The sequence below is a fragment of the Esox lucius genome, chromosome 8 (assembly GCF_011004845.1).
Source record: "Esox lucius isolate fEsoLuc1 chromosome 8, fEsoLuc1.pri, whole genome shotgun sequence".
Taxonomy (NCBI): Eukaryota; Metazoa; Chordata; class Actinopteri; order Esociformes; family Esocidae; genus Esox; species Esox lucius.
Window position 1 is genome coordinate 16,046,882 of NC_047576.1, and position 23,333 is coordinate 16,070,214.

Below are 23,333 nucleotides of genomic sequence, written 5' to 3' on the forward strand. Positions count from 1 at the left end.
TATGAAGTTCTATATGACGTGATTATCGGAAGTACTTGTGGGGAATTGTTGTAATCAACTACAACATGCACAAGTCCTTACGGTTACGTCTCTGACGCAATCACGTCGTTGTTATGGGCTCCAGGATTTAAAATTGGGGCAGAACACCCTGTAAGTAGCTTATCGTATTCATTTTCCAATTGTTACGACTAGCTAAGTTTCATATTCATTTACATACGACGAGGTGAATGTATGTAATGTTAACCAAGAAGGTTATTGTTTCATCCAACGATTCGACCATTTACTTTTCTGTACCTGCAATTATTTCAACGCGTTAGCCAGTGATTGTTTATAGTTCGTTGTTTTATCCCAGGCTTTGTTGACATTAGACATTACAGTTGACTGCCTGACAACTATATATTTTGATTTAGACTTTTGACTGATAATGGGCGCCAGGGTAAAAACAGTAATGCGTTACATTTTCAAACATCACTTGGGTGTGAATATTAGCTAGCTAGCTAACTTGCTTGCTAGTCCTGATCGTATCCGTGTTTATGCCACATTCTGGGTCAGTGGTGCTAACAATCCCAAACACAACTGTACTGTACGTGTAACAGGAGCTAGTGGCTGTGTAACTTCCATCTGTCATGAAGTGTCACTGATCTGTGGTAGTGTATTCATCAGCCAGCCACCAACGTGCATTAAGTATCTAAAGTTACAGCATCACTAATGAAGCTAACTTTTTCGTTTTGCAATGCAAGATAGCGTGATCCTGTACCATGAAATTCTTATGACGTGGGACCCGACAACCTATGTAGTTAGAGTTAAGAGAAAGAGTATATAAGCAAAAATGTATCTAGACACAAAATAATAATAAAATAAAGCAACATTATACATAAACACTGTACACTAGCAGCAATTTAAAACAAGAGTACTGTAAACTAGCAGCAGTCTGGGTAGTACTATTGAACATTTAGATATGGCCAGTATGGCAATAATATACATAACAGTGTGACCTAGCAGCAATACCTAGTTATTTAAATATTAGTTACCTATGAGTGCAGTAAGCTTATGTATGGTGGCATTGCACACTACAACTACATAGTGAGAATTAAGAAGAAGAAAATATATCTTAAAATATATCAAGAGGATAATGTGATCATATGTATAACACTACATAGCAGTTTAAAAAGAGTACTGTAGATTAGCAGCAATTTTGGTAGTAGTATTGTAGAAAGGGCAAATATGCCATGATACTCTGTGCTTTCCTCAGGCATTATGTATGGTAGATGCCTTGCACGGAGGAGAGTTTTCTGGAGGGACTTGCTATCTGCAGCGGAGCAGCTGCTGTACCAGGCAGTAATGCAGCCTGAGAGGATGCTTTTCAATGGTGCATCTGTAGAAGTTGGTGAGAGTTTATGCAGACATGCCAAAAATCTTGAGTCTCCTCAGGTTTTTGGGCAGTTTTCACTGCCGAGTTCGCTTGCCTGGACCACATGAGGTCATCCTTGATGAACACACTGAGAAACCTGAATTCAGAGACACTCCACTTCAGCTCCATCTATGTGTATGGGGCATGTGTTGAAGAGTCTGAGAAACAAATTCAGGAATGCACACTGCATAGTACAATAGAGGAATAGTTTGAACAGAACATGAATCAGAGATCCTGAAGCTAGAGGATTTTTGTACTAACTTAAGTCAGTGCCATACAGGTTCAGACCTCATGGTATCCCTGTTCTATGGTTTGTGTATAGCAGTCCTGAGATGAACTGGGAAAACCAGCTGAGCTCCATCCTGTCAGCAGCTGATGGCAGTGTTGCCAAGATGAAGGTGAGTAGCCACTAGATGGCTCTGTAAAATTGTTACACTTACAGTATGTGGCAGTGCATTACCAAAGGCTACATCCAAAGACCATTCTCATTCTTTGCATTCAGCCCAGATCATTTTATGGTATATGATTGAAGCCTTGAAGTTCATACATTCCCTGCTTGGTATGCACTTTCCTACTGTGTGTGTGTGATTTGTGACAGTGTTTGTGTTTTCCCAGGAAAGACTGACCACGCCAGGAAAGTACCCTAAAGGTAGAGAAGGTGAGAGGAGATCTTGGTGGTCTATAAGATGTCAGACTGGAATCAACTTGTGTTTTTGTGATTTCCCTCTCATTTTCTCCTCTCTGGTTTACTCTATCAGTAGATCTCTACCTGATGAGGGAGGTGGCTGGTGTGTCAGGTTTGGAACCACCTTGCCTCCCTGCTCTGACCCATCCCTTCAGCTCTCTCCTCCCACCTCCATCCTCCTCTGCTGTGCAGTGGGCAGACCTGGCAGCTGTCCAATCACAACTGCAGATTCAGAGTCAGGTCTGTGTGCGTGAGTGTTCATGTACAGTATCTCACAAAAGTGAGTACACCCCTCACATTTCTGTAAATATTTGAGTATATCTTTTCATGTGACAACACTGAAGAAATGACACTTTGCTACAATGGAAAGTAGTTAGTGTACAGCTTGTATAACAGAGTACATTTGCTGTCCCTCAAAATAACTACACACAGCCATTAATGTCTAAACCGCTGGCAACAAAAGTGAATATACCCCTAAGTGAAAATGTCCAAATTGGGCCCAATTAGCCATTTTCCCTCCCCGGTGTCATGTGACTAGTTAGTGTTATAAGGTCTCAGGTGTGAATGGGGAGAAGGTGTGTTAAATTGGGTGTCATCGCTCTCACACTCCTTTGTACTGGTCACTGGAAGTTCTACATGGCACCTCATGGCAAAGAAGTCTGAGGATCTGAAAAAAAGAATTGTTGCTCTACATAAAGATGGGCTAGGCAATAAGAAGATTTCCAAGACCCTGAAACTAAGCTGCAGCATGGTGGCCAAGACCATACAGCAGTTTAACAGGACAGGTTCCACTCAGAACAGGCCTCGCCATAGTCGACCAAAGAAGTTGAGTGCATGTGCTCAGCGCCATATCAAGAGGTTGTCTTTGGGAAATAGACGTATGAGTGCTGCCAGCATTGCTGCAGAGGTTGAAGGGATGGGAGGTCAGCCTGTCAGTGCTCAGACCATACGCAGCACACTGCATTAAATTGGTCTGCATGGCTGTCGTCCCAGAAGGAAGCCTGTCCTAAAGATGATGCACAAGAAAGACCGCAAACAGTTTGCTGAAGACAAGCAGACTAAGGACATGGATTACTGGAACCAAGCGTGTGTGACAGCAACCAGGTGAGGAGTTGTCTTGACTACAGTCAAGCATGGTGGTGGGAGTGACATGGTCTGGGGCTGCATGAGTGCTGCCGGCACTGGGGAGCTACAGTTTATTGAGGGAACCATGAATGCCAACATGTACTGTGACATACTGAAGCAGAGCATGATCCCCTCCCTTCTGAGACTGGGCCGCAGGGCAGTATTCCAACATCATAACGACCCCAAACACACCTCCAAGACGACCTTGCTGAAGAAGCTGAGGGTAAAGTTGATGGACTGGCCAAGCATGTCTCCAGACCTAAACCCTATTGAGCATCTATGGGGCATCCTCAAACGGAAGGTGGAGGAGCGCAAGGTCTCTAACATCCACCAGCTCCATGATGTCATCATGGAGGAGTGGACGAGGACTCCAGTGGCAACCTGTGAAGCTCTGGTGTACTACATGCCCAAAATGGTTAAGGCATTGCTGGAAAATGATGGTGGCCACACAAAATATTGACACTTTGGGCCCAATTTGGACATTTTCACTTAGGGGTGTACATTTGTTGCCAGCGGTTTAGACATTAATGGCTGTGTGTTGAGTAATTTTGAGGGGACAGCAAATTTACACTGTTATGCAAGCTGTACACTCACTACTTTACATTGTAGCAAAGTGTCATTTCTTCAATGTTGTCACATGAACAGATATAATCAAATATATTTAGGGGTGTACTCACTTTTGTGAGATACTGTATAATAATCCTTTTTGTTACATAAATAGACCTCCATTTGAATTTTTCCTCTACATTTTCTAATGGTTGTCAGGCCATAGAGTCCCTGACCCGGAGTCTCTGTGAAATGGACAGAGAGCGACACACTCAGCAGCGTCACGTAGAGGCCCTACAAGGTACCTACACCCGTCGGTAACGCACAATATTAACATCCATTGCTCTTGGAGACATGACAGCATCCGTTGGTTTGACCGAACATCACAGTTATTCTTCCATTCCTCAAAGATGAGGTTCGCCGGCTGCGTGAGCGGGAGGCGGAGCAGAGGTTGGGGGCGGCAAGCCCCGGAGCGGAGAGAAGGTTGGAGCAGTGGAGGAGGGAGGTGGGCCGTGAGCTCACCTCTCTGAGGGGCCACGTCACCAAGGCCACATCGCTAGGCAACCTAGAGGAGGGGTGAGGGGGCGGGGTGTACTTACCTCGCTTGTGGGCTTTGGGTGCCCTTCATCTCATATACGTTATGGTCACTGCCAAGTCAACTGTTGTTTTAAATTTTTTAGAAGAGCTTTGTCTTTTTCAGTTTCAGCTCAAAGCTGAGAAGGGAGGAGTTGGATCATCTGAGGAGAGAGGTGGACACGCTCAAAACCCAGTTCAGTGAGTGACACACACACACAACCTGCATACAGTACATGCATACTATTGTCATATAGATTATGCAGGACTGTGCATGTCTTATACTCAGAACTGGTCTCTATTGACGGGCAAGCACCGTCTCGCTTGCTCCTTTTCTTTCATTGTGTGTGTTTGTGACAGGGAGGCAGGAGGAGAACATGTTTCTGCAGCAGTCAGAGGCCAGAGAGACAAGGAGACAGTATGAGCGCAGCTGTAAGGTACAGTATTAATGAACCATAGAACTGCTTCCAGGCTTGTTTTGACTCCTGACTTCTTAGACTTTTTGATTCCCCAGACCCTAGAAGAACTAACAGAAAGCTACAGAAACCACAGCTTTGAACTAGCTAAGACCGTTTCTCAATACTCACACACAGTGCAGGAGATACGACATATTAGGTAGGTGTGTGTGTGTGTGTGTGTGTGTGTGTGTGTGTGTGTGTGTGTGTGTGTGTGTGTGTGTGTGTGTGTGTGTGTGTGTGTGTGTGTGTGTGTGTGTGTGTGTGTGTGTGTGTGTGTGTGTGTGTGTGTGTGTGTGTGTGTGTGTGTGTGTGTGTGTGTGTGTGTGTGTGTGTGTGTGTGTGTGTGTGTGTGTGTGATGCTTTTTCTGTGTCCCGTAGGGCAACTGTTTCAGAGCTGAAGGATGAGGTCAGGAGTCTGATTCTGAGGCAGAGACAACACACACCTACAGTCACACCATGCATGGCAGGTAGGATGAACACACAAACAAGCTCAAATTGCTATCATAAGATAGTCCTTCCAATCCTATCAAGTTTCGGCAGATAAAAAAGTTTTCCCCTAACCCTAAAATGAATCCCCACCCACTTCTCCAACAAGCATGGGCAGACAGCCGCAAGCGAAATCACTCCGTCATTTCCTGGTTGCTAAAATTCGACACAGTTCACTCTATTTCTGTAAAAGGGGCCATTTGTTTGATTTTAATTCTACTACTGGCATTAATGACCAGAAGACATCTGGAGGGTATGCTTTGAGCTAATGTTTTGAATATTGTTTTCTACAAAATAATCTCAAATGCCTGAGATATTCCCCATTTAAACTTTCTCGTTGGTCCGTCTGTCAATTTGCATTGACTTGTAGTCTCCTCATACTTGTTAAAGACACTCCCAGTACAGTCCACCCACACTAAACTCACTCATTTTCCATGTGGAGTTGCTAATATGCCGGTCTCTTTCATTAAGAAAAAGTCTTTACATTTCTGTCTTGCAAATGTTAGGTGCAGCATTCTGCACAGTGAAAAAACAAGTACTGAATAGTATTGTGAATCATTGTGCCATCTAAATCTTTTTTCTTTTTTATATATCCCAAAATATTTTTTCAAAACTTTTGTAAACTGCTTACCAAAAGTGAAAGTAAAGCAAGACAGTTATTACTGTAATTCAGCGAGTGTCCACTAGGTGGGAGAATATTCAGGATATTCCCAAAACCCAAGCATAAAAATAAACTTATTTTGTAAGGTCTGGTCAAAACGTCATCGCTTGCACAAAATGTCCTTGTACTGAAATAGTGGCAAACTCAAACTGGTGGTCACTTTGATAGGAATATGGCTAAACAGCCACACCGCTAACATATTTCATTATTAGTTCTGTCATCCATTTCCAGAGTTAGCTGCCATCTCCCTCCATAGAGAGTTCAAGGGTCAAAGGGAGAAGCCAGAATCAGACTCTGATGACTTTAGCCCCACCCCTAGTCTGGCTGAGATCAGCTCTGATGACCTATCCTGGCTGGACGACAAAGACAGAGGTACGCTCACACAATACCACACATTTTCGGAAATGTGATGAAAAATGGATTTATTTGTACTGGACTTGTCATACAAGACACGCACACACCAGTGACTCCCACTGCGAGTATGGTATCTGACTATAGCTGTGCTTTCCTTAGGACAGAGAATCCCTAATTTCCTTTCCACAAGGATCGCTGGTCAGCAGTTTGCGAAATGCATGTGTATATGTGTGTGTGTGTGTGTGTATCATTTACTTATCCTGGCTGCATGTCTCTGGGAAACATTTCAAAGTTTGATCCTAATCTCTCTTACGGAAACTGTAGCCTACTGCTCTAGCCCCTGGGACTGGTATACACGCCCACACACACGTGGACTGTTCTCTCTGTTCCTCGTCTCCCAGTATCCCGGGTACGCCAGAACACCAGCTCCAAAGTAAATGATCTCAAAGAATCAGGAAGTGGTCTGGACGATGACGACGACGACGATGGTCTTGACGAAGATAACCTTGGGTTGGGATCAGACAGCCCCTCTGGTCTGAGCCTAAATGACCTTTGACCTTTCACAGGCTCTGGCACGCTGACCGGTCCATTCGATGACAAGCATTTTCTTTTTGAAAGGACAGTGGTTACTGAGTAGTGGAGACTGATGTTTATGTCCAAAAACTTTATCAAACTCTCGAGTAGACGGTAAATCTGAACTCCACTTGAGGAAAACACTATATTCTATACACTATATAATTGTCTGTTTTGTTTTCTCCTTAAGCAGTTCCATCCGTAGGACGTTTTGACTTGTTTCACAGCGATGACAATCACAGATGCTTTTAAGTGTAGAGACCATGAGCACAACCATAATAACTGAATATGGTAATGTTTACTTTGACAAACCTAAAGGCTTATTATGCAAGTCGGTCAGATGGAATCTTTTTTCTTTGGTACTGATAACTTCTCTTTCCTGTCACGTCATTAAGATTCAGCTCTAAGACCTCTTATCCCTCCCCTCTCGGGCCGCAAGACATGTCCTGCTATCTAACAGGAGCCAGCCCATTCAATGCCACCACGGGTTAGAGACCGTTTAGCCATGGTCCATGCAAATGGGCTGGGGAGAGGGGGAAGCTGGGAAAGAGGGCTGGCCATAGTGATAACCCCATTTTATTCTGGATGAATCAGGTCTTTCTGTCACAGTTCTATCACACAGCCGAGTACCAGATCTCTACTTGTTTAGGTCACTGTACAGCTTGTGAAACAAATGTGCTGTGTTTAGGCTTTTGCAATAAAAGTCTTTATAAAAAGCTGTAATAAGTGTTGGTTTGTGTTGGCCTAGTACGAGGCCAAACAACAGAGATCTGTAATGCGACAGAACCAATGATGGCTGGTTTTAATTTCTTTAATAAAAAAAACATCAACATCAATCCAGACTGCACATCAAACAGTGAAACATTGTAACCTTTAATACAACCTGTTTATTTTGTGGCACTTCATTTAAGAAACTACTTAAACCGAGGTGGAGATAAATTACCATCCCCCTCCATATGGAGTCAAGTAGAACCACAAATGGCATGGCAACAAACATCTGAAGTTTCAGCAACAAACAAATCCGGCAACCAGAGGGGGACATCCCAAGCAGTAACACTAAGATGGCAATCTTTCGAATAGAAAGAGAAACTATTGCTTTTTCTAAACCTGAACATGCAGTGTTGAGTCAGTGATACAATGTCCATTGACTTCAAGTACCCCCCTCCCCGCGGTGGTGTCAGGTGCATAGCAGGAAGCAGCTCACTCTGCTGGACAATGGTCTGTTTCTATCCCTGGGTTAGAACAATAACCATAAATACTAATTCAAACATGGCTTATTGACAAGCCTTGCCCGGAAGATGTGGGCTAGGAACGGGGGAGGCAAAGGTCATTTGAAACACCCACATACGGCTCACAGCCTGAATTCACCTTGCATCAATACAGCATCAAGCTCATTCAACAGTTTCTCTATGGTCTTGTGCTATACATTTACCATGTATGTGACCGTGGCTGATATCTCCAAGTTCCCTTCCTGTGTGACAGTTGATGGACTTCTAATGGCACAAGCACTGACTGGCAACAAGTTGTGCTGTAACACGATTGGAACAATGAGTCAGTTGTATTAAAAGACTGGGCGATTTCAGCTGGAAATGGTCATGTCCACTCACATCTCTGCTGCTGAAATCTGCCCCAGGGTTAAACTCAAACATGTTACAGCAAAGATCAGAGCCTGTCTGTCTGGCGGAGAGAACTAGATTGGCAGACAAACCAGCCTCAGAGTTCAGAAGACATGGAATGTACTTAGCTGAAATAGAAGATGGAGTAAAATGCAGAGTAAACTGTCTATAGCTCTGGAAGGGGATGAAGAGTCTATAAACGGTAGTTGAGATAACTATAAAAGACCCCCCCAATCAAGTTTGAATCCAGGTTGCTCGCTTGCTGCGAGGCTGAATCAAGCCACCAGACAAGCTTGCCAAGGAAGAAACAGAAGAAGAGAACAATGATAAGCACAAACTTTTAGAGAGGAACTAGTTTCCATAAAACACAACTTAAATACTCAAAACCACACTCACCTTGAACTCCCATTCCTGCACACACACACACACAAACAGCCTCTCTTTAATGTAAAGTGCAACTGTACTGTATCCCACTGTAGCCAGGAACCGGAGCCTACCAGGCTCAAACTGTTGATGAAAGGAGAGGATCCCTCACTGCCCACGACTCAACCAAAACATCTGACAGAGTGATCACTAGAATGTACAGTGAAGTGGGAATGCAGCCAAAGCAACCTATGGACCTCCACACAGACCAGGAGGAGAGCTGTTCACACTCAAAACCCCACTGGTGCTCACAGAGACAGCAATGTAGTGAGGGAACCCTGGGGGGTTCTTCTCAACAGTCAAACATGGCTCACTGTCATATCTCCCCAATCTAAACTGCCAAGAAAAACAATGTGCTCAATGAAAGTAATGTAGAGACGCCTATTTAGGGCATTCCCTAGTCCAAGTCTCATGTTAGTTCAGATGAAGGAGACGAGACTAGGACTGTAGGCCAGGTTAGACTATAGAGATGCCACCCCAGTTCGAATGCTGGTTGGGCTGTTCCACCTGGTCAGAGACAGAGGGTCTGGGGAGGGGGGGCTGTTCCATTAGGCCAGTCTGTCTCCCCTCTGTCTCCATCAGTAGCTGTACATAGACAGGGGAGTATCCTCCATCATGTCATCCTAAGCAGGGGAGAAAGACAACAGGATGTCAGCAGGAACACCAGTTGGCAGTGAGTGGTCCGAATGACAAGCTATGGGTGAAGTAAATGCACAACCTATCAGTCTTTATCGTCTTGTTACTGTTAAGAAATTAGTTAGAAAGGTTTTTGTATAATGTCTGCCAGGAGTTTAGTACAAACGTGGTAGTATAGCCAAACATTCTGCACATGTTAGGTCCAGCAAAAACCTAAGGCAGGGCTATTCAAATCCAGTCCCAGAGGGCCGAAACACTTCTGGTTTTTGGTTCTACTTGCTAGTAGATTGCCTTCACCTGGCATCTCCGGTCTGAATCATTCCCATATTATTAGTAGAGCATAAAGACAGTAATGTTTCAGCCCTCAAGGACCGTAATTTAATATCCCTGACCCGAAGGGATATTGCTGCATATTCTGCAATACTTACAATTAATAAATGTAAAATACATTTAAAAAAAAACATATTTCTGTGCTTCAAATCAGGTTCAGTCTCTTTAAGCATTACGCTGTCTTTTGAGGTAACCACTGGTGTGCCTCTCTCTTACCATAGGCAGGTCTTGGAGCCTGCGAAACTCAGGCCGCTGGTTCTGTCTTCGCATTTTGATGAAAAGCAGGAGGGTAATGAGCGCTGCAGTGACAATGAAGGCTGACACCAGTCCAGCCAGGAGTGGGTCTAAGGCGGGAGTGCCACTGTGGAACACCGGCTGCCCTGCTTGGATGAATGGAACATATTACACTACACATCAGGGAGATTCAACTCTTACCCTACAAGGCCCGGAGCCCGCTTTCTGTTTTACTACATCATTATTTGCGCCAACCTGGTGTCCAGTTTTAGTTGACGACTAATTGTCACACATAATTGAGATAATTATAAGGCTTACACAATAATTATAGTGTAAGCGTAATAATGTTCTCAGAATACACATGGTGTAACCGGAGATGGTTCTTTGTGATTTTCGCGCTTTTGACCGTAATCCAACTATTCGGCTCCATCAAATAATTGCTTAATTTGGCTTAAATCCAAAATGCGCCAAAAGCGGTGCAGTTGTGTTCGGCTTTGAACTACTACTAAATCAGTGTTAACGGTTCACAAAATGCAACCGCAAAGCATCGTAACGGAATCACATCGTAGCATTTCACCTCTCTGCTGCACATTATTATGCTAGTTATTTGCAATAGCTAATTCTAAAACTATTGTGTAGGCCTTCAACTGAACATTTTTCAACGCTCACGTTGATTAATTCAGTTAAACACGTACAATGACAATTCATTTTATTTTCAAACGCAACCGTAAATATACAATGGGACAACATACACTCACCTAAAGGATTATTAGGAACACCATACTAATACTGTGTTTGACCCCCTTTCGCCTTCAGAACTGCCTTAATTCTACGTGGCATTGATTCAACAAGGTGCTGACAGCATTCTTTAGAAATGTTGGCCCATATTGATAGGATAGCATCTTGCAGTTGATGGAGATTTGTGGGATGCACATCCAGGGCACGAAGCTCCCGTTCCACCACATCCCAAAGATGCTCTATTGGGTTGAGATCTGGTGACTGTGGGGGCCATTTCAGTACAGTGAACTCATTGTCATGTTCAAGAAACCAATTTGAAATGATTCAAGCTTTGTGACATGGTGCATTATCCTGCTGGAAGTAGCCATCAGAGGATGAGTCCATGGTGGTCATAAAGGGATGGACATGGTCAGAAACAATGCTCAGGTAGGCCGTGGCATTTAAACGATGCCCAATTGGCACTAAGGGGCCTAAAGTGTGCCAAGAAAACATCCCCCACACCATTACACCACCACCAGCAGCCTGCACAGTGGTAACAAGGCATGATGGATCCATGTTCTCATTCTGTTTACGCCAAATTCTGACTCTACCATCTGAATGTCTCAACAGAAATCGAGACTCATCAGACCAGGCAACATTCTTCCAGTCTTCAACTGTCCAATTTTGGTGAGCTCGTGCAAATTGTAGCCTCTTTTTCCTATTTGTAGTGGAGATAAGTGGTACCCAGTGGGGTCTTCTGCTGTTGTAGCCCATCCGCCTCAAGGTTGTGCGTGTTGTGGCTTCACAAATGCTTGCTGCATACCTTGGTTGTAACGAGTGGTTATTTCAGTCAAAGTTGCTCTTCTATCAGCTTGAATCAGTCGGCCCATTCTCCTCTGACCTCTAGCATCAACAAGGCATTTTCGCCCACAGGACTGCCGCATACTGGATGTTTTTCCCTTTTCACACCATTCTTTGTAAACCCTAGAAATGGTTGTGCATGAAAATCCCAGTAACTGAGCAGATTGTGAAATACTCAGATCGGCCCGTCTGGCACCGACAACCATGCCACGCTCAAAATTGCTTTCTTTCCCATTCTGACATTCAGTTTGGAGTTCAGGAGATTGTCTTGACCAGGACCACACCCTTAAATGCATTGAAGCAACTGCCATGTGATTGGTTGATTAGATAATTGCATTAATGAGAAATTGAACAGGTGTTCCTAATAATCCTTTAGGTGAGTGTATTTCTATATATGCATTTTTATGCACATTATCTAATTAGAAAGCATGGATGGAAAATTCTACTTACAATATTAGTACAAATATTTTACACAAGCTTGTTTTTTCTTTTTCTTTTATCGAGTTGATAAGACAAATAGGCGACTGAAACGTGTTTTTCCATTAACAAATGTTGCAAAATTAAAATTGCATTGCAAAACAATTCTAAACTGGATTTAACTATACTGAAATTAAGAAGAAATAATCTGCGCAAACAACTTCTCTGCTGCAACCTTGGTCTTGACATCCTAACCGAGTGAAAAGGACATAATCCGCATGCTATTTGTTGAGATGTTTCTAACATCGGCTTAAAAGCCCCTTATGCAGATTGAAAACATGATTTGGGAATTTAAATGTTCGACGTCATAAAAATAACTACGATCTTGCTCAAATAATCTCGATCCGGCAATTCTGTAATTATTGGGACAGCCCTAGTCCCAGGACTAAATAGGTCCCTGATTAGAAGGTTGAAATGAACAAAATGGAATGGAACTGGCTTTGAGGTTCAGATTTGTATACCCTATACATATTAACACTGAATACAACTTTGCATATGACAATTATTGAAAACAACCTTTTTAAAAAATGCATTACAAAAGGAACAAGCAAAAAATGCTCAGACATAGTTGACTGTAGGTTAGTGAAAGCGATCAAGCCTGAGGCTTTCTGGGCAGAGGACTATATTGACATGCCCAGTACTGAACTGGCATCCCAACAAAAGCTATGCTGTTCTTTGTTCCCCTGCACAAGTCTGTCCCTGCTCCTACACAAACAGAGACACACACACACACACACACTAAATTGCTCTCCTGAACAGCTATAGGTACAATCAGCACCCCTACCCCACAATCTGCTCTCTGTCCGGTAAGAGACAGAGACAGTCATGGGACTGACTACTAGACCATGTGGGGTTTTATTAGACCAGGGCTGGGCTTTCTGCTGTTTGATAACACGTGACAAAACACTCCCCGTAACAACAAAACACACACATGGGCACACACAAAGAAAGCATCTACTCACCATCCACCACGTTGAGCTGAGAGGGGGTGTTCGTGTGTGTTTTAGCCTGGGGTGGAGGGCTGCTGGTTAGGGTGGTGGCCAGGGGAGACTGGGTACTGCTGGAAGTCCGTGGCTGGGGGACAGACTGAGGTACAGCTGAGGGAGTGATGCTGGTCGTGGTGGTAGATTTGGGACTGGGGGTCTGTGTAGGCTGGGTAAGGGTAGAGTTCTCTAGGTTACTGCTTTCATTTGAGTGGGGCTGGGTGGTTGAGGAGGTGGTCGGGATGGTCTCAGGCCTAAGGGGGGATGATTTGTCTGGGGAGGTGGTGTTGGTTTTGGTGGTATTGAGTTTCGGTTGATGGGTGGAGGGACTGGAGACATGGCTGGGCAGAGTGCTCGGAGAGACAGGCGTGTGTGGTGTGGTAGGGCCAGCGGTGGTGTTAGAAGGGTTCATGTGGTGGACGGAAACGTTTTCGGGGGTCTTTTCAGTGTCGTTCCCTTGGGTGGAGTTCTTCTCAGGGACATATTGTGTGGAGACCCGAACACTGCTGGCTAGAAGACAGACAGGGTGATGTTGGGAGGTTTTCATTGAAATGGACTACAGGAAGATACAAATATAGTTCAGTACAGTGTAGATGTCTCTATGATAACACAACAAAAACAAAAGTTACCATGTCGTTAAAACAAACTCATTAACCAAAAATAGACACACACCAATCAAATGTGTTACTTCTAAAATCCCAGCTAGAGGCAATAAACACCTGGAAAACCCTATTGGAGATGGAGAGTGTGAGAGAGCATTGTGCACCCCCTTAGTCTTCTTGTTTTAAAAACATTAAATGAACAAACACAATTTAGGCCTGTGTTTTATTATAATTGTTTATAAGAGGATCTGTCAGCAATACTTTGAGGGGGCACACTGAATGGAAAAGGCAAAGAAGGAGCGTAGAGCAGAGACAGAAGAGGATACGAGACCTCCAGGTCCTTCATTTATTCTGTTTCATAGAACGTCAATTAGCTAAGTAACTGGATTGAAACTAGGTTGACTATCGTTACAGAGTTTTACCATCTTTGGGGTAGTTTAGTGACACGTGTACTTTGTAAGATTCATTGATTTTATTTTAGCTCCTGGTTTATGCAACAGGCAGGACTTGGTTCTGTAGCCTATTGAGTCCTAAATTAATGAATGCAACAAAATACTAATGTTGTTTGAGCTAGGCTGTCTATCTTTCTAAATGGTAATGCATATTTTTCAAACACCCAGATTTTAGCAAAGATGCAGATAAGCATACTTAGTGTTTTCAACACAAACATCAACCAGTCAGGAGGATACAGGAAAGAGGTATTATCAGAGATGCCAAAGATTAAATGATATGTTTCTGCATATCCCTTAGCTGTCGGATACTACATACCAGTGTGGTGGTTGAACCTAACTAAAAGCATAACATTTCCTACAGAAAATGTTTTATCTCATTTGTAAGGTTGACTTGGAATTAGGCACGGTCATTATGGGCCCTGATTGATACATCCTGTGGTCGGGACCTACTCTGTCCACATTCACTTGGATTGTGCTCCCTCTTGTTTTTGGATGCATGATGCCTCTGATCTCAGCTGCGTGTGTCCTGGTCTGTATGTAAGTCTGTCTGTTTGTTTATGTGTATCTTTGTAATACATGACTAAGACTATTACTAATAATGCCAGGACCGGCCTTCCTCAGAAGTCCTCACTTCTTACCATTATGTGTATGAGTTTACGTTAAATTCAAGCTCAGGGTTAGGGATTTCAGGGTTAAGGGTTGGGTGAAATTGGATTTTCAAGATCACACAATTTCTACGCCCCATAATGTCTTAATTGGGAATCCACTACAAGGCTTGCTTGTGTGTGTGTGTGTGCTCCAAAAGTTCTCACCTCTCTACTGCATTTAATCACCACGCTTCTCTTCTCCCATCCCCCATCTTTCTTTCTATACTATATTCTTTCCTTTCCTGTGGCAACACTTTCCATGCTGTGAATTCTCTCATGGTAATCTTGTTTGTGCTCCCCTCCATTTTTTCCAAGTGTGTCTGCCTCTCTGTGCAATAGGAAACCTAAGAGTTACTTCCCTTTGAGGGCTATGTTTTGTGTTGTTGTAGTGCGTGTGTGTGTGTCTGTGTGTGTGTGTGTCTGTCTGTCTGCGTGTGTGTGCATGCATGTGTTCTTGCACATGTTGCACTGTTGAAGAGAGGTGGCTTCTAAAAAAACACTTTCCGCACCTGACGTGAAGCACTGTGAAACCGAAAAGTGAAAGTTGCTGCTCATGTAAAAACCAAGAGAGGGGAAAAAACAGTATATGGTAAAAGCCTACCACACAAAAACAGCGCTCTTGTACGGTGACCTAAAACAACAAGCCTTTACAGATTGTCATAAGAACAAGTCATTTTTTCAAATGAACACTTGGGTCTAAGAGTGCAATAGAATTTGATTCACTGTATTTTCATCAATAGTAAATTTACTTAAGGGAGCAGGTGTTTCTGTGTGAGAGGGTGGAGTTTGGCTAATGGTTGGGTCCATCACCGCCTCTGTTCCGATGATGTCTCTGATGCTGCTGCTGTTGTTGGGGACATCACCTCTGATTGGCTTGGGTGAGGCCTGGCTGGGGAGGGTCTGCTTCATGTCCAGGCCTAGAAGAAAAAGACAATCAGGGTGATGTTTTCCTTTTTGTTATAGTATGAGAAAGAGTGTTCTTGATCAAAGGATCAAACGCTACCCATTAAAGATGTGAAAACAATAAAATGTTATATATTTTTTTATGTAGACCCTAATCAAAAACCAAACTACAACACCATTTGCAAAGAAGTTGGGACGCTGTGTAAAATGCTAATAAAAATAAAATGCAATGATGTGCAAATCATGTATTTATATTTATTGAAAATAATGCAAAGACATATCAAATGTTGAAACTGAGAAATGTTATGACTTTTGGAAAAATACATGTCTATTTTGAATTTGATGTCAGCAACACGTTTAAAAAATGTTGACATATATTTCTCAAGAAACAATAATGTCCAAGTTTCATCATTTAATATGTTGTTTTTGTACTATTTTCTGTTGAATACAGGGTTAAATTATTTGCACATCATTGCTGTTTTTATTTACATTTTACGCAGCGTCCCAACTTTTTTGGAAATGGGGTTGTACAATTTTCCCTGATACCTCTCCCATGTGCAGCAAATGTCAAACTGCAGACATTTTACTGCACAGCTTTGTCCTACGTACTGCACCATAAACAAAGGTCACTAGATCAAATCCCTGAGCCGATAAGGGAACAATCTTTCATTCTGTCCTCATTCTGCAATTGCTCCAAGGTCTTTGTGGTAGGCTGATCCCCTGGCTGAGGGATACATAAAAAGAAATCACATTTCCAATTCACATATGTGTATAATACCCAATGTTTGAAATAGAAAATAAATAAGGACCCACCTAATTATTATATTATAACCTGCACAACTACTTTTCCGATAGACCCGGACTTGCTACTGATATTCTGATAATTTTGGAAACTTTTTGAATGTCGAACAAGGTCCAACAACAACTAGTTATATATAGTTTGATTTTAAGTACATATATACCATAATAAAGTTCCTGTAACAAAGAAAGATTCACCAATTGGCAAACACAAGTTTCCTTTACATTAGTTTTTTCAGAAAAATCTCTAACTGGTTTTCAGAGAATATTTGTATTCAAATTTTTTAAAAAGGTAATTAAATAAAGCACACATCTCATTTATCTAGCATTCCATGTGTAATGTTTTATCTCTGTGTTCAATGTAAAACAAGATGTGAATTTTCTTTTTATTATCTCTAAAATGAGCCCTGTGAATTATGCATTTCTGAATGTCAGAAAGTCCTATTTCTAATGTCAATTGGTCCTCATTTCCCAGAAGACTGAGAGATCATTTCCTCCAACTCGTGCTGAGGAGACTGCTCTATTTTTAAAGAAAACGAAGACGATGGATGGTCTACTGTCGTAACTGGTGAGGGAGAATGCAGATGGAACATGCAATATTCAACACTAGTCTATGTCTGCTAAAGAGGACCTGCTGTGAATCAGATTACATCGGACTTTAAATGGAGGATTATCACAGAAAATATGCATCATCAAACACCTTAAATTGACTGGAGATTGACTGGACATCTGAAGTTAAACAACACAAGTCCTCCTTTAATTAAAGAAACTGTCATCCAAAGTGAGCTGACACTTCTTAAGTTAGATATTTTTTTATTCAAGAATCTGTTCTTGTTGGACTGATCTTGTCCTGCCTGACTCTAACAACATGCCCATGCAATTAGTTCCTCAGGAACTGTAGTCTGGTGCTAACGTAGATGTGTGTAGCTTTGTGACGCCTGTTTCATACTGTGTAAATGGTTAAAAGAGTTTTATTGCTGCCAGAAAGGTCACATGTGCCATTGGTCTGACTGCTTCTCCTCTGTCGGTACCTCATTCATCCACACCCACCCATCTATGTATCTATGTATCTATCTATCTATCTAATCTGCTGGGTCTATCTACTCAATGTGTCTATCTATTCCTCTTCTCCTTACCCTTTATCAATCTCATCTCTCTCCAGCCTCTCCTCTCCCCTTCTCTATTTGATGGAGTCCAGAGTACCAGTTTAATGTTGTTACTAGTCAGTGACATAGTGTCATTGACCCTCTCATTCCTCCCTCCATTACTCACACAGCTTATCAACACACACACAGACAGAAAGAAAACAGGGGGATAGTAGTACAGCCCATGTTGCAAATATTTTACATAGTTATATACATAAAACTGCATGCACAGAGAAACACACACACAAGTATGTAGAAAGTGAGTTGGCGTACAATACTGGACCTGTTCCTTTGCCTTAGCTCTGTTAGTGCTCCTAAGGTCATGCTGTGTGTGCGTGTGTGTGCGTGTGTGTGCGTGCGTGTGTGTGTGTGTGTGTGTGTGTGTGTAATGAGCTAGGGAGTTATAAAAGGAATCACTGTTTACCATCAAGAAACACTTTCCTCTATGTCCATGTTGCAGGTCTAACACACGCACTCAGGGTGATACTGTATTTACCTGGGGAAATAACTTGACCCTTATGTCTGAAAGAACAGCCTGCCATTTCTCTGCAAGCAGCTGGACTGTATTCATTTCAGCATAGGATTGACTGTCAGTGTGTAAGCAATGTTAAAGCTGGTTTTAGACCCATATTTAGTCTAAGCTTGCGACAATAACAATAATACTAATTTGCTGCTCACTAAAATAAGACACCGCTTTTCCAAACACTCCTAAGAATCTGAAAACGATTGTTTTGTTCTATATCTGCAGATTATAATATAAAAATATTGTTTTGCTGTATATCTGCACATTATAATATAAAAAAGATAAGCTAGAAAATATCAAAAGAAAAATATTGTGCAACCGTGGCCTTTTCAGAGCTTTTCATTTGAGGTGTCCTCCTGGAAGAAACATTTCAGTTGACAAGATCACCATACATAGAAAACAACTGGAGGTAACTTCAGTGACTGTGGCTAAACCTTTTTGAGAGTATTTGCAGCCCAAGGCATTGCCATTCAAATCCCATGGTTTCCTCACTCCGTTAAGAGCAGCAAATGCCACCACCGGACTGCACTACTTCCTACATCATTTGGATTGCAGCTTTAAGAGCCTCTGACGGCATTGGGCTCCAATAAAAACATATTTAAATGTCAAACTTGGGTCCCGTGTTCTTACCACCGAAGGATAACACCCTCGGCCAAGTCGAGTTCAGAGAGAGAGATGGAGAAGTCAACGAGAAAATGAACTGCGATATAATGCCAGATGGTAAGAGGAAGGATGGAAGGCTGAGGAAGGGAGAGATGGGAAATGTGACGGACAGTGAGGAGTGTTTTAGGTGAAAGAGGGGTGTGAGAGAAGGGGATCTGAAAGAGGGGCGTGAGAGAAGGGGATCTGAAAGAGGAAATGGAATGTGACTGAGGTGAGATCTCAGAGAGGTGATGGGAGTGACAGAGAAACAACAAGCCGTCGACAGAAGAGGAAATGGAGAAGGAGCATATGACTTCTCAAACAGATCTGCAGCATCACAAAACACTAAGGCACATGCTGTCGCTGTGATGATGAGAAATACGCAGGTAACTCTGGGCTGGCCTTTTTTTAGCAGAGGGGTATTACTAAGTTACTCTGGATGAAGAGATGCTAAATTAGTCAAATGTAAATAAAAAGAGAAGAAAGGAAGGAGAGAAAGACAGTATGGATGCTGAACAAAACACTGCTAAGAGTGTGGCAGTGACATAAATGAACTATAAGTAACCGATTGTTCAAAAGCCCACTCAGTCACACTACTGCTGAGGACACGCACACTAAAACACACACACAATAAAAAAATGTCATCTCTTGACACAATTCATCTAAACTTGGCTCAGAAACATACTTCCGACAACTATGTACAGGCTTGATTATGGTCCTCTAGGGGTGCCAATGATTATGGAACATATGTTTTTGACTGAAATAATTATTTCTTAATGAAAAATGTTCACAGCATGTTTTGTCTATATTTACCTGTGTACCAATAACTGAAGGGCAATGTATCTTGTCAAAGCTTTTAGAGACTATTTCTGCAGCCCAGAACACTATTTTCTGAATGGCCATTGTGGGGTACCGTTGTCTTTACTCCAGAGTAGTTCTGGGCTCTGTTCTTGCTTTATTTAAACCATGCTTAATCTTACATCATTGTGTCAAGCACAATAAAAGTGCTGTCGGTTCTCATCATCACCCCTAAATCCAAACTGTACATAGCTTAGATTTCTCCTTCATGGCATTAAACCAACCAGGTAGTATCCCAGTCCACAAAACCTATTGAACAATATGGTAACTGGATTTGCGCTGTGGTCAAGCTCTGATTAGGGCCAGAATTCACAATCTTTTTTCACTGGGATTTGTCCTGCTGTGCAGTTATGATTAGAATCGACAGTGATCACTCACTTTTGTTCTATCCAAGCACTAGAACAATGGATTGCCCTTGATCTGTTGAATTGCTGAGCTAGAAGAGAAACGGTCAACCCTGTGGGTGTTCCTTTCCTTCATCTGCACACTAAAGATAGCACAACTGTTACCTTATCCATGATGTGCACACATTTATATATTATATCACCAGGGTAACCAAGGCCTCACCCTAATGCTTGTGTCCAGAATATGAGTATGTGTGTATGTTAATAAATTTTTATATACTGAGACACATGGATATTTGAGGTAAATTCCAATCACATTCATTGATAAAGGTAACCCAATATAACAACTCACAAAAAACGACTTGTAATTGAAATGTAATGTAATGCAAGTATTGCACTTGGGAGGGTCCAGCCTTCCATGAAGGTTAGAAACTTGGTCTGGTTGGTTTTAACCATTTGGATGTGTGGTAACATCATGCCAAGATCAAAATACCTATTAGAGGCCATGAGGCCCTCAGAAGAAAGATTATTGATGCCCATGGGTCTGGGAGGAATGTCTCCAAGAACCCCAGGGTAACATACATGGATTTAAAGTCCTCTCTTGCCACAATTTATGTCGAAGTGCATGAGTCAACTGTCAGAAAGAGACAGCACAAACTTGGCTTAAGAGCGAGGTCAGGAAAGAAGAAACCTCTGCTATCTGGAAGAAATGTCAGACATGACTGACATTTGCCACACAACACCTGGGAAAAGACCATAACTACTGGAACAATGTACTCTTACCAGATGGGTCAAACATGAAGTTGCTTGGCTGCAATACGAGACACCAAATTAGGCGAAAATTAAACACTGCCTTTGAACAGAATAACCTCATACCAACTATAAATGATGGAGGTGGTGGCCTTATGGTTTGGGACTGCTTTGTTGTCTCAGGCCCTGGCCAACATGCCGTCACTGAGACAACAATGAATTCCATAGTATACCAGATCATTTTTGAAGAGAATGTGAGGCCATCTGTCAAATAGCTGAAGCTGAACCGAACAGGGATATTGCAACAGGACAATGATCCAAAACACACAAACAAAGCTACAACAGAATGGCTCAAAAAGAAAAAACAGGGAGTTATGGAATGACAGAATAAAAGTTAAATAATATCTATATGCTGTGGGAGGTGTAAAAAATGTATAGACAGTGACTAGAAACAGCTAAATTAAGTTATTTTAAACAAAAAATGCAACACCAACTATTGAAGCTATGGCTGTACTTATTCTTTCCAAATAGGTCCAAATTGGAAAAAAATACAACTTTCCAGGGGGTGTACTGCAAAATAAGGTTAGCAAGAGTGTACGCATTATGGATTTCTGGGTCAGGGTTAGGGCTCAGGTCCCAAAACAATGAAAAGACAAATATGTTAGTGTCAACGTGTTTGCATGTGTATAAATGTGTGTGCATGAGAGAAACGTTAGACTGATAACAAAAAGTCAGTTATTCAGACTGTTAAAATTGATCAGTAATCTGTATGTTTGTGTGTGTGCATGTGTTTGTAAACTATATGGTGGGCTTTCTATGAATATAAATATAATGGTAATTTCAGTAGACCAACAAGTCAGCCTTGGTATATGCTACTGTGGCCCTGTAGGCTTACCACAATGTCATAACATAGTCATATACTATCTGCGTATCGCAAACACTAAATCTATCAGGTCTGTGAAATGTTCACCGACAGAGAGCGACAAGGCAGACAAACAGACTAAACACAACCCGAACAGAATTAGATTAGCAGAGATGCCAGAAAAAAAACACCGATATTTAGAGACAGATGAAGACATGGAAAAAGAGAATGACAAATAACATATAACGGTAGATTTAACATTTGAGTATTTCCACTGAACAGGTAAGCAGCAGGAGCCAGGGTGCTAATGGGGTAGTGGGAAGAAAAACAAAAGGCCGAAAATATCATCTGAAAGACACAACAACACTTCGATCAATATAAATCACACATCTTTCCGTGTTATCCAAACAGTGCACAAATGTTTATATCGCGGTCTTATGTTCAGTTCCTCTTTAACCCAGAAAAATAGGATCAAACAAAACTCTAAATCATTATGATATGTCGCCTATTCTAACATCATTTCAAACTGCGAAAGAAAACACAGAAGTGCGAATCATGGGATGTCTTACCTTTTACATTCAAACACAGGCTCATGGAGACTAGAGCGAATACGGAGACGTAGATTTTAGTTTCCATGGCTCTCTCCTATGCTATAGCCTATCAATAACTATTGAAATACTGTCGCAGTCTCTGTTCTCTCCACTGTTCCTTGCAGCAACAGGGGTCTGTTTTACTTAGTTCGATGTGCCCTATCAACTATAAATAACTGTATGCGCCGCCGACCAGCGGAGGGAGGAGGAGCGTGATGATTCTCCGAAGTGCGCTGTCTCTCTCCTCCTAGCAAATACAGTGCCACGTGTTTAACCCGTTTTTGGTGGGTCTTCTTCCCAGCTGACTCAATAGTTATAGCTATAGTGCGACAGCAGACTGACTAACACCAACGCAAAAAGATACAGAGTCAAGTAGACGGGTTTTCCTATATGTATTCGGTCGGAAAGAGGGCTGTCATTGATGAACGATCACAGCTGTATAGGCTAGCCCAGGATGAACCGGGTTATGGGGGTTGGGAGGAGCGCCCTTCTCAAACCGAACAGTGATTTGCTTCGCCTAATCATGTTGTCCACAAAGCAATGTGTATGTGTCGTCCAGAAATATTATTTTTCTATTTTTATTTTCATTTAGGTACGCAGGTGACGTGTTTTCATTAAATGCAATAAGTTAGTCGTGTTAAAATATAGATTACTCATTACTCCACGTGCTAATTACGTGCATTTTCTTCCGCCATTCGGCCACAAAAGAAAACCCGTCTCACGCCAGAAAACCAATTCAAAACAAATTTACCCGGTGCAAAACCTGTTTACAATGGGCGCGAGGATCAGATAAAATAACTCCCTTATTAATGCCAGTGACATTGACATTAGAAGGGGCGTGATCGACAGAGACGTGCTGTATGAGAAGCAGGGAGGTGTAAAATTAAACTCATAATTCAGATTTATGCAGTTATATCCTATCGCGTTGCTGAGAGGTACATGAATTGGGAGAACATGACAGACGACAAGTCATAGTGTATCCTTCTCTGCCTGACAATAAATACAGACATATAAATGACATTTATGGTGAACGGTATGAATGGATCAACTTAATGGTTTATCCCAAGA

At 42.2% G+C, this 23,333-nt stretch overlaps 2 protein-coding genes across 6 annotated transcripts; one reads left to right on the forward strand and one right to left on the reverse strand.

Annotated features, from left to right (window-relative positions):
* The first annotated feature begins 67 nt into the window (after positions 1–67).
* LOC105011680 lies at positions 68–17,543 on the forward strand. Of its 4 annotated transcripts, none has more exons than XM_010871896.3 (12): positions 68–150; positions 1,734–1,809; positions 2,027–2,069; positions 2,170–2,336; positions 3,987–4,068; positions 4,178–4,343; positions 4,468–4,541; positions 4,701–4,777; positions 4,855–4,955; positions 5,177–5,265; positions 6,177–6,317; positions 17,027–17,543. In XM_010871896.3, the coding sequence occupies exons 2-12, from the start codon at positions 1,744–1,746 to the stop codon at positions 17,032–17,034; spliced, it is 1,014 nt and encodes a 337-aa protein (XP_010870198.2). In that variant the 5' UTR covers positions 68–150; positions 1,734–1,743; the 3' UTR covers positions 17,035–17,543. The 4 variants fall into 4 exon arrangements, with proteins under 4 accessions (XP_010870198.2, XP_010870196.2, XP_019904746.2 ...); XM_010871894.3 differs by lacking the exon at positions 17,027–17,543 and adding an exon at positions 6,701–7,595; XM_020049187.2 differs by lacking the exon at positions 17,027–17,543 and adding an exon at positions 6,701–7,595 and having other exon boundaries at positions 2,173–2,336.
* On the reverse strand, positions 7,668–22,693 carry LOC105011681 (integumentary mucin A.1). Of its 2 annotated transcripts, none has more exons than XM_010871897.4 (5): positions 22,245–22,693; positions 15,600–15,767; positions 13,129–13,659; positions 10,094–10,260; positions 7,668–9,534 (listed from the first exon to the last, which is right to left on the reverse strand). In XM_010871897.4, exons 1-5 carry the CDS (start codon positions 22,309–22,311, stop codon positions 9,490–9,492), a joined length of 978 nt encoding a protein of 325 aa, XP_010870199.2. In that variant the 5' UTR covers positions 22,312–22,693; the 3' UTR covers positions 7,668–9,489. The 2 variants fall into 2 exon arrangements, with proteins under 2 accessions (XP_010870199.2, XP_010870200.2); XM_010871898.4 differs by having other exon boundaries at positions 10,094–10,257; positions 22,245–22,689.
* Positions 22,694–23,333: the final 640 nt, after the last annotated feature.

Bases quoted from the DNA above. Each gene is read 5' to 3' on its own strand.
- LOC105011680 (XM_010871894.3), top strand. From the start codon at position 1,744: ATGAACTGGGAAAACCAGCTGAGCTCCATCCTGTCAGCAGCTGATGGC. The intron at 1,810-2,026 runs GTGAGTAGCCAC...GTGTTTTCCCAG, and splicing joins GCAGTGTTGCCAAGATGAAG to GAAAGACTGACCACGCCAGG. The intron at 4,344-4,467 runs GTGAGGGGGCGG...TGTCTTTTTCAG, and splicing joins CTAGGCAACCTAGAGGAGGG to TTTCAGCTCAAAGCTGAGAA.
- LOC105011681 (XM_010871897.4), bottom strand. From the start codon at position 22,311: ATGGAAACTAAAATCTACGTCTCCGTATTCGCTCTAGTCTCCATGAGC. The intron at 15,768-22,244 runs GTAAGACATCCC...TTTTTCTTCTAG, and splicing joins CCTGTGTTTGAATGTAAAAG to GCCTGGACATGAAGCAGACC. The intron at 13,660-15,599 runs GTAAATTTACTA...TCTGTCTTCTAG, and splicing joins AGAAACACCTGCTCCCTTAA to CCAGCAGTGTTCGGGTCTCC.